The following is a 10,760-nucleotide window of genomic DNA, read 5'->3' as shown; positions in this document are numbered from 1 at the left end:
TAAAGAACTAAAAATAGAATTACCATATGATCCAGCAATCCTACTACTGGGCATATACCCAGAGAAAACCATAATTCAGAAAGACACATGCACCCCAATGTTCATTGCAGCACTGTTTACAGTAGCCAGGTCATGGAAGCAACCTAAATGCCCATCGACAGACGAATGGATAAAGAAGATATGGTACATATTTACAATGGAATATGACTCAGCCATAAAAAGGAACGAAATTGGGTCATTTGTGGAGACATGGGTGTATCTAGAGACTGTCATACAGTGTGAAGTTAAGTCAGAAACAGAAAAACAAATATCATATATTAACGCATGTATGTGGAACCTAGAAAAATGGTCCAGATGAACCAGTTTGCAGGGCAGAAGTTGAGACACTGATGTAGAGAACAAACGTATGGACACCAAGGGGGGAAAGGTACATATATACAATGGAATATTACTCAGCTATAAAAGGAAATGAAATTGGGTCATTTGTAGAGATGTGGTTGAATCCAGAGACTGTCATACAGAGTGAAGTAAGTCAGAAAGTGAAAAACAAATATCGTATAATAACGCATATATGTGGAACCTAGAAAAACGGTACAGATGAACAGGTTTGCAGGGCAGAAATTGAGACACAGATGTAGAGAGCAAACTTTTAGACAACAAGGGGGGAAAGTGGTGGCAGGGCTGGTGGTGTGATGAATTGGGAGATTGGGATTGACATGTATACACTAATATGTATAAAATGGATAACTAATAAGAACCTGCTGTATAAAAAATAAAATAAAGAGATTAGGAGTCTGTACATATGGGGGGCAGAAAGTATATGGGAAATCTCTGTACCTTCTGCTCCATTTTTCTGTGAACCTAAAACTGCTCTAAAAAATCAAGTCTACTAAAAAAAAATGAAGCAATTAAACTCACATCTAAACAGTGCTTTACAAAAATTATTGAGCACTTCCTGAATATAAAACAGCTAAACCTGTTGCTGTTTTATAGCTTTATGTGATTTTGATGGGATTTGGTTGTGAAATTATGATGTCAGAATCTCACTGATCTGTATCAAGTATTACCTTGCCATTTGAGAATAAAACAATTTATAACCTCCCCCAGGAAGGCATGCTAATTTTTAACATGTGTTTCTCTTTTTATGTACTTATGAAAAGCTCTTTCACACTTTAAGGTTGGTGTAAAAAAATAATAAAAGGACATATGAGCCCCTGACCCCACTGTGCATTTAGTCATGATGTAAAAGCAATATTGATTGTGGGGTTTGGAAAACAGGATTATTGGTTTCATGGCAGTACTGAAATCTGGAGTATTTGGAAGATCCCAGCTAATCATCTGGAACAACAATCGTCTGTCATGTATCCTTGTCAGCACTTTAAAGGTAGAAAAAAAATAGAAACATGGACCCATGGTTCTTTATATCATGCCTAACTGTTAAAAAAGAAACAAAAAACAGAACAACTCTTCATAAATCATAACGGTTAAGGATGAATCTGGATATTGTTCTGTGTACCTGACCATGTGATCCTTACGTGTCTTGGAATGCGGTAGATGAAGTATGTGTGTATAGATAATCAAATTATGTATGCATATTTTTGTGTCTTATAAGTAAAGAAACTGGTTAAGGTAATTCTCCAAGGTCGTACAGCTCCTAAAGAGTCCCCTCCTCCCAGATCTGACTCAGAACTGGTATGTTTCTGTTCAGTTTAACCGACATTTTCTTCTTTACTCTGTGCCAAACACTATGTTGGGCACTGCAGATATGAAGGTGAGTAAGACATAGTTGTCATCCTGAAGGAAGTTGTAGTATAGCAGAAAATACAATTTTAATACAGTGATAAGTTTTCTGATAGAACTGATACTCTGTCTTGTGCCAAGGTAAGGGAGAGCTTTTAGCTTAGTCTGAAAGTCTAGGAAACTCTTCTCAGAAGTGAACCCCCCGCTTGAAAGATGAATAAATAGTGTAACTTATAAAAGAGGTATATCCTACTTTTCTCTGAGTCCTCTGCAGTAGTGATCTACTTTATAGAATGCCACATTATAGTTATCAATGTCTAGATGTATTGATATTTAGGGGTGGCAATGCATAGTAGAAAATATACTCTGGTTATTTTCATAGAAGTGTCTTGAGTAAATTCCTTCCTTTCCCCCCAACTTCACCACCACTACCAAGAATGGGTGGCGAAATTTCCATGGTATAGGGTCACCTTTGTTTCTTCCAGGCCCTCCAGAAAGAAACAGTTTGTCAGGGGAACTCTGAAAGGGCTTCTTGGACCAGATCTCTTTAAGAAGAAAATTAAGTGCCCCTAGGGGAAGTATCTTGGAAAATTTTAAACTGCCTCTGTAAACTTTGACTTTGAAGGATAGCTCTTGTCAGTGCTTGCTATGGATAAATCCTGACTGCTTCCTCTGACCTTAGCTGTGGTGATCCGTCTGCCTTTTCTTTAGCACTATTGGTCAGGCACACGTTCCTCTGTTCCTCTAGCCTCCTGACTGACTTCCAACTCCCAACTTTCCCTGACCTGCTTGCCTGGTTCTTTTCCAGCCACCTGACCTGCCATAACCTCAGCTTCAAGCTCTGACCTGCTAACCTGGACAGTGCACGCCCAGCCTTCTGGCTGACAGACACAGTCATCCTGTCCCCCAACCCTGCCCTGGGCCAGAGTGTCCGACTGCTAGGCAGCAGTGACTCGCTCCACCTTCCCCCCACTACACATATAGGCGGGGCACACCAACATCTCATGAGGACGGTCACAGCCAAGGCTAGAAAGGGAAGGAAGAAGGAAAACCTGTTAGGGAAGGTCTGGGGCGGGGGAGGAATCTAGTATGTTTAAAGACAACCCTCAAAAGTTCATTCAGTCAGTAAATAGTTGAATGCTTCTGTGTGTCAGGCATGTGCTGGGTTATAGGAGTATAAGATGAATAAGGAAGATATTTGGGATTATAAAAAACTATTGATATGAAGCACTTTTACAGCATGTTTTATCACCCTGTTATCATACTTGTCACATAGTTTTTATGCTACGTAAGGAAAGTTTTCTGTAACTAAACTCTTATTTTTTGTGGCTAAACTCTTAGTATTATCCTAAGTTAGCTTCCAAGGTTATTGTACCCCAAATACCATTTGTAGTTTGAAGTTGAATTATACTTATTTGACCTGCGAATTTAGGGATTTCAGGCAATATAAGTTCTAATGTAAAATCTTACGTGTGATTGTATTGAAACAGAAGGAATGATTTTCTGTTCTTGGCAAATGCTGTCATATTCTGGAAGCAAGACTGTCAGGAAAATGATGAAGTTTGCCAAATGTTATGTTCAGTTTGTGAAAAGAGACTGTGAGGCATTTTGTGAGCCTTCACCTTTAGTGTCATCTGGCCATTTGGAAGCATTGGTCAGGTATGGGTGGCAAAGTCAAAAGCTTTTCAAGGCCAAGCAGGTAAATGCATTGGGGTAGGGGTGGAGCAGTGAATACAGATGAGATATTTAAAATAATATTATCAGATATCATTTTAAAACTGCAACAGCAGTGCAGTCCTGCCCATACAGGAGGATAGCAGCATTTACCTGTCGTGGTCAACTTCTGGGCGCCATTTATCCTGGGAACCAGGCTACCCTCTTAGGGGCAATTGATTGGGAGACCTGATATACTCTTATATACAATAAGGCAACAGAAAATGGTGCCATTTCCAAGGATTCACCAAAATATAGTCAATACTTTGTGAAATGCTACTCATTTCCTTTTCTTCAGAATTAGAAAAGCCAATGCACATTCAATACTTATTCCAAAAAATTAAATAGGTATGGTTGTAGATCATTCATTTATAGAGTTTAAACATGTTTTGAGTGACAACACACCCCAACATAGCAACAAAAGACCCAGGCTATTAATTTCTCATATTACCTGAAGAGAAAGTTCTCATATTACCTGAATTAACCACATAAAATCTCCACTCAGTAGTTGTAGTCTTGAAGATAGATTCTGCAGCAAATCAAATCAACACTCGACAAACACTGTGAACAACTCTGAGCTCTCACTGAGTGTGCATGACATATAATACACTACTGGGGAAAATCTCTACAGTTTGTTTAAAATATAATTGGTGGTAACACTATTTGATTCAGAATCAGATAATGAATCAGAATCAGATATGGTAAGGGATAAATAAAACAGAAAAACTCATTGTAGCAGCTGGAAGAGCCTGGAAAAATGAACTCCTCTAAGGAGGAGAATTATTTCCTGACTATAGAGGTTTTCTTATTTAGCTAGTATTATTTCTTTTATCTGTTAGACAAATTATATATGTATTCCATTTCAAATTTAGGCATTGAATTGAGCACTTTTATTTTTCTTTAAGACTTTCAGATGTTTGGCAGGAAAGGCTAATTGTGTGTTATCCATCAATATAAACAGTAAAAAAATTCAGCCAAAAATCAAATTTATTGTACAACCTATGCTCAATGGTTTTTAATTGTCTTGACTTTTTCACAATTCTGTCCCAGGGTCTAATGGCTATTGATTGTCCTTATACTGGCATTGTGGACTATCAGCAGGTGGCTTTGTCATTTGCCCAGGATTTCCAAGAAGTAGGTGGCTCTGTTTTGACCAATTTTGAAGTAGAAGATATTGAAATGGCTAAAGAAAGTCCTTCAAGAAGTAAAGATGGTAAGCTAGCCTTGTCTTTTCTTTTGAATACTGAATTGACTTCTAAACAAACTTGAGACTGTTTTTGGCTAGGGTAGCGCTGGCAAGAGGGCCACCAGAAGCTAGGCTACAGTAGGGCCCAGAGCTGGAGGCAGGTACAGAAGGGGTGAGGGTGAGACCGGATATGGGAGAACTGGGACTTCTAGTGAGTCTTGTGCTGATAGAACGAGACACTGATGGGACACTTCTGACTAGTGCTAAAACTCGAACTGCCAAGGCTGTTTATGGAAAATTAGCCTGCAAACACTTCCCTATCCAGTAGGTTAGTCAGAATCTCCTGGGAATGCTTGTTAAAAATGCAGAGTTTAGCATCACCCAGTCTTCCTGAATCAGACTGTCTGGGGATAGGACATGCCTCAGCCATTCTGAACTCCCCCTCCACCCCCCCCACCCAGTTCCTCCATTGTAGCCTGTACTTAGAGTTTGTTTTGTTTTGCTTTGGGGACAATTTTTTTTAAAAAACCAAATGAATTCGTTTTTAAGCCTTAAATTCATTGTTGGGAAATTTGAAGGAGAAAAAAAGTAGTGTTCAGTTCATTCTTCCTTGACAGGTTTTTAAGGAGATCTGGGCTATCTGAGTCATTCTCCCAGTGTCCTTTTAAATTCTAAGATGATGAGCAAAATTGTTAAATAATTGAGAGTTAGGCAGGTAGCATAATCAATCAAATCTATGATATAAGTAAGTAGATCATATTTTTTACCTGCTGTACATATGCTTTATAGGTCTTTGAGATCACATGTATCTGATTGGGAACTAATTTTATAAATAGTTTATCTTTGGAAATTTTGTGTTGTGATAACTCTTGCTTCTCTATACAACTTAGAATCCACAAGGATTCAGATAACCAAGACTTGAACAACAAGTGTCATAGCATTAGTCCTGTGGGAAAATGCATACTGATTTATGATGATCCATTTTATAGCCTGTTTTCTAGGATTGCAGTTCACAGAAAAGCTGGGACTGCCTATTTTGGAGCTGGGGTGGGGAATGGTTTATAAGTATAGAATATACTTATAAATAAATATAAAATAAAATATGCTAAAAACATGCCAGAGTTTTATATATTGTCAAATATGAACTAGTTTAATCTTGTTACTTGGTAAAAAACTTTAGAATGAAAAGTAGGGGGCAATTATGGTTATGACAGAGACAATCCTTTAAATTTATTACTAGAATAATATTTCATTTAATGTAGGCTTTCTTTTGCTAAAAATAAATCTTCCACTAATTTTTTTTCAGGGATGAAATACCCAATTGTTATAAGGAATACAAAGGTAAAGATTCTTAAGCAAAACTACTTTATCTACTGTCATCTCCTTTCTTAAAAAGTTGAATTAACCACAGTGCTGTATTTTATGTCATTGAATGAAATTTGTCTAATGTAAAAGTTATTCTGAGAGAAATCCTTTGAGAGCAGTGTAACAGCTTTCATTCTAAGAAGGGTTTCAACTTGGAAATGTCTTCATGAAGTGATTGTGCCAGCAAAGGATAGGATTATAAGCACTTAGAGTAATAAAAACTGATAGTTTTATTGCTCTGCCTAATTATCTACATTAACTTATTAACTGTCTTCTAATGAGAAGACTTTGGGGGCAGGGAGCAGGTTGTGCAGAGAGAGAGATGGACTGCTTTTCTTCATCTTCTCATAGTCTAAAACAAGAATTATTGAATGGCATAGAAGCATTTCGTTAGCTGTATGTTCATTGAACGACCAGAGTTCAGTCAGGAGAGTAGAGTCATCGATGAGTATATTATAGGAATTAGGCCTTACACAATTTTTAAAAATATTTATTTATTTATTTTGGCTGTGCTGGGTCTTAGTTGCGGCACGCGGGATCTTCATTGTGGCATGCGGACTCTTAGTTGTGGCATGCACGCGGGATCTAGTTCCCTGACCAGGGATCGAACCTGGGCCCCCTGAATTGGGAGTGTGGAGTCTTACCCACTGGACCACCAGGGAAGTCCCCTTACACAATTTTTATAGGATCTGGGGAAGTGCAGGTTCAGAAGGGGAGTTGGTAGATCAGAGGCATCTCCAGCCAGTCTGAGAAGCCACGTGTGTCTAGCTGCTGAAGTGGGAATGCAAGCAGAAAGCTCATGAGGAGATATGGGGAGCTCTTGCCTCTGTCTATACGCAAGCAGTGGGCTGGAGCAGTGCTTGATCAGTAGGATCGGTAGTTGGGAAGCTGAATGTGGAGCTGTAATTTACTTTGCAGTGGGTATTTGTCACTTCATTGGACCAGAATGACCTTCAGAGAATAGTGGCTGCTGCTGTACTTCTGCCTGCCAAACCATATGCAATTCCTGTTTGGTCAGCTTTAAGCTGGAACCGTATAGGGAAGCATTGTCGTTCCCAGCTTAACCAGATCGACACAGTATAACCCCTTGCAGTCCATCCCTTTTCAACTTGGCATCCATTCACACCCCTTATAACCATATTTAACTTCCAAATAAAGAGAGTAGAAAAATTATGCTTCCATCCACAAGGTGCAACTATCTTCCCTACACCTGAAGACATGCTTACTCTCCAAAAAAGATACAAAGTCTACTTTATTGATCATGAATGTTCATTTCTTTTCTAGCTGAGTCACTCTCCCCTTTTGAGATCCTGCAACTTAAATACTGAGATAAAAGGTTAACCACAATTTAAGCATCTTATATTAAATCAGTAGTTCTCAACTGGAGGCAGTTTCTCCTCCTAGGAGACATTTGGCAATGTCTGGAGACATTTTTATTGTCACATCTAGTAGAAGGGGGGAATGCTACTGGCATTTAGTGGGTAGAGGCCAGGGATTCTGCTAAACATCCTACAATGTGAGAGACAGGCTCCCAGAACAAAGAGGTATATGGCCCAAAATGTCGATAGTACTGAAGTTGAGGTGTTAGACAATGGGGAAGTGACAGAGATGGGTGTGTTAGTCGTCTAGGGCTGCCTTAACAGAACACCACAGACGGGGTGGCTTTAACAACAGAAATTTATTTTATCACAGCTCTGGAGGCTAGAAATCTAGGGTCAAGGTGCCGTCAGGGCTGGCTTCTGGTGAGATCTCTCTTCTCAGCTTGTGGATGACTGCCTTCACACTATGTCCTTACGTGGCCTTTTCTCTGTGCGTGCACATGTGCAGAGAAAGAGCAGGAGAGAGCAACCTCTGGTATCTCTTTGTCTTGTAAGAACACCATTCCTATTAGATTAGGGCTCCACTTCTGTGACCTTATTTAACCTAATTACCTCCCTAAAGGTCCTGTCTCCAAATACAGTCTCGTTGGGCGTTAGGACTTCAACGTATGAATTTGGGGAAGACACAATTCAGTCCATAATAATGAGGATAAAGAAATAATTGGGTAATATATAGACAAATATATTTATTTCAAAATAAGAAAGAAATACCCATAGCTACTACACTCCTAATTTCTGTCACCAGTCATGTGGTCATAGCTGATATTTATAATTTCCTTCTTCAACTACTCATTCCATAGTCCCTTTGCCCTTGGCAAGCATCTCAGCTGGTCATGGTTCCTACTTTGGTGGGGTAACTCAAACTTTCATTCCTGAAGTGTCTGTGCCATTAGCAGCCCTGCCTGTTTTGGGTTATGGTACTTTCCATTAACTTTTAAAATAATACATGGGAAAGTTAAGACATGTCCCAGGAGAGCTACATTCCAGACGTACTCCTCTTTATCATCCCTGAGCCCTCTATGTGGTAGCAACTCAGTTTCTCCTTGAGAGTCAGAATCAATTACCCCACTCAGTACAGTAATCCCCTCTGCCTATTGATCACTGGCAGGGAGAACCCAAAGTGGCCATGTGTGGCAGTATCAATTTCTAACTTAATGCAACCATTGCTTATTCGCTAATGGAAGCGTTTTTCCCTTGGGAACTAAGACCTCTAGATCATCAGAGCCAAAAGTTGTAGGGATAGGAAGCAAAAAATTTTACTGTAATAGTAAGGAGCTACTCCCATTTTCTACCTCTTGATTTCCAGACCTGTGAATCCTGGCTATGGGAGAAACAACACCGTATATTAGTCACTGGTTTAGAGCATGTAGAGAATCCTGGAAGACATTGCCCCAGGCCTGTAGGTGTTGCCAGCCAACTAGTGCTGTTATTGAATCTTCAAAATTCCATTCTCCTTTTTGTCACCCAGCAGTTTCAGGATTGTGGGGAAAATGATAAAATCAGTGCATTACACAAACATGAGCCTATTGTTATACTTCATTTCCTGTAAAATAAGCTCACTGATCAGAAGTAATTCTTCTAAGTAAAATACCATAACAGTGAATAAGGCATCCTATAAGTTCACAGATGGTGGTTTCCATAGAAGCATTGTGGGCAGGGAAGACAAATTTATATCCAAAGCAAGTGTCTATTCCATTGAGCACTGGGCGCTGCCTTTGGTTTTTGATTGAAGTGGTCCAGGGACCATATCAGTGGCTCTGTTGATTCCACTGTTGGCAGATTGAACTTTCAGCAGTGGCTGTAAACAGATCAGCTTTGGTGAGTAAGTCCATGTTGCTGAACCCTTGCATTACCTCCTTGCTGCCATAACCATTTAGTTCATGAAACCATTGGGTGAGGACAGGGGTGCCTGGGGAAAGAGGCTAGCTAACATCCACAGAGCAGGTCATCTTGTCTTGTCTACTGATTATTAAAATCTTCCTCTTCCATGATCACTCTTTAGTGAACATTCATATAGTACTCAAATATCTTTTTTATCTGAGCCTGTTTGGAGAGGTCCATTCACATACCTTTTCTCCAGAGCTCCCTTTTCTGACCATCCAGCAAACCATTAGTCATTGCATATGAAGCAGTGTAAATCCATACTTCTAGCCATCTCTCCTGCTAGGTAAGATAAATAACCAAGTATGACGTTCAGTGTTCTGCCCCCTGGGAAGATTTCCCTTCACTACAGTCCTTCAGGGCCACTTCCAAGTGGGGCTCTGGTGCTGTAGCTGTTCATTTTCAAGGGATGCCAGAATGTTGTGCAGAACCATTTGTAAACCAGGCCTGTATTTTTTTCTTCCTTGGTCAGCTGATCAGAGAGAACTTTCCATGGGGCCAGGGGGGCAGGCTGAGAGGGAGGAGATGATTTAGCCGTAGAGGTCATGGGAATTTGAGCCACTTGCCTGCACAACTTTTGTGTGCCTACAGGACCTATACAACCCTTATCTTGTATATTCCACTTCCTCTTGATGACAGAGTGCTGTGTACACACCCAATTTTGTGGCTTGGTGAGTCAGACAATACCTAGTTCGTAATGGGTAGTTCACATAGTAACTTGGTGACCTGTGGTCGAGTGTTGAGTCAAAGGCAGAAGCACTTTCTCAAAAGGAGGCTAATTACCTGCAGAGGATGGTATAACTTTCCTCCAAAATCCTACGGTTCTGTACTGTGATTCCACCTCTAGGGGCCTACCATGGTCTCTGTAAAACATCACTATTGGCCACACACTTCAGTTACCATCAGAGCTGCTGGATCATGTGGCCCAAGTGGCAGAGCAACCAAGGTCTCCATTCAAAAAAGAATTAAAAAGCAGAATGGTTGGCAGCGGTGGGAAGTGCAGGCCTGGTGTGGAGGAGCAACAGTGTGAAAAAACATTTTATGTGAAGGAGGAGTAAATCCTGTAAAGCTGATGTCTCCAGTGACTTTAGAAAAGAAGTAGAAAATCATCATAAGCTTTCTCTGCCTGAAGATTTCTTTTTTTAAAATATAAATTTATTTATTTTTGGCTGTGTTGGGTCTTTGTTGCTGCGCGCAGGCTTTCTCTAGTTGAGGTGAGCAGGGGCTACTCTTCATTGTGGTGCGTGGGCTGCTCATTGCGGTGGCTTCTCTTGTTATGGAGCATGGGCTCTAGGTGCGCAGGCTTCAGTAGTTGTGGCACGTGGGTTCAGTAGTTGTGGCTCGTGGGCTCTAGAGCACAGGCTCAGTAGTTGTGGCGCACGGGCTTAGTTGCTCCGCGGCATGTGGGATCTTCCCAGACCAGGGATCGAACCCGTGTCCCCTGCATTGGCAGGCAGATTCTTAACCACTGCGCCACCAGGGAAGCCCTGCCTGAA

At 40.5% G+C, this 10,760-nt stretch overlaps 1 protein-coding gene and 1 pseudogene across 3 annotated transcripts in view; both read left to right on the top strand.

Annotated features, from left to right (window-relative positions):
• L2HGDH (L-2-hydroxyglutarate dehydrogenase) overlaps nucleotides 1–10,760 on the top strand; it is a 57,687-nt gene that overhangs the window by 24,777 nt on the left and 22,150 nt on the right. For all 3 annotated transcript variants that reach the window (XM_028495840.2, XM_028495839.2, XM_007119389.3), the window contains exons 5-6: nucleotides 4,504–4,666; nucleotides 5,946–5,980. In XM_028495840.2, coding sequence (XP_028351641.2) covers nucleotides 4,504–4,666; nucleotides 5,946–5,980 — 198 coding nt within the window. The remainder of the gene's footprint in view (nucleotides 1–4,503; nucleotides 4,667–5,945; nucleotides 5,981–10,760) is intronic.
• The window catches only part of LOC102973947 (histone PARylation factor 1-like), a 2,983-nt pseudogene continuing 2,464 nt past the window's right edge, over nucleotides 10,242–10,760 (top strand).

The sequence above is a fragment of the Physeter macrocephalus genome, chromosome 11, assembly GCF_002837175.3.
Source record: "Physeter macrocephalus isolate SW-GA chromosome 11, ASM283717v5, whole genome shotgun sequence".
Taxonomy (NCBI): domain Eukaryota; kingdom Metazoa; phylum Chordata; class Mammalia; order Artiodactyla; family Physeteridae; genus Physeter; species Physeter macrocephalus.
The sequence above is the reverse complement of the archived record's forward strand: the minus strand, read 5'-3'. Positions and strand labels throughout refer to the sequence as shown.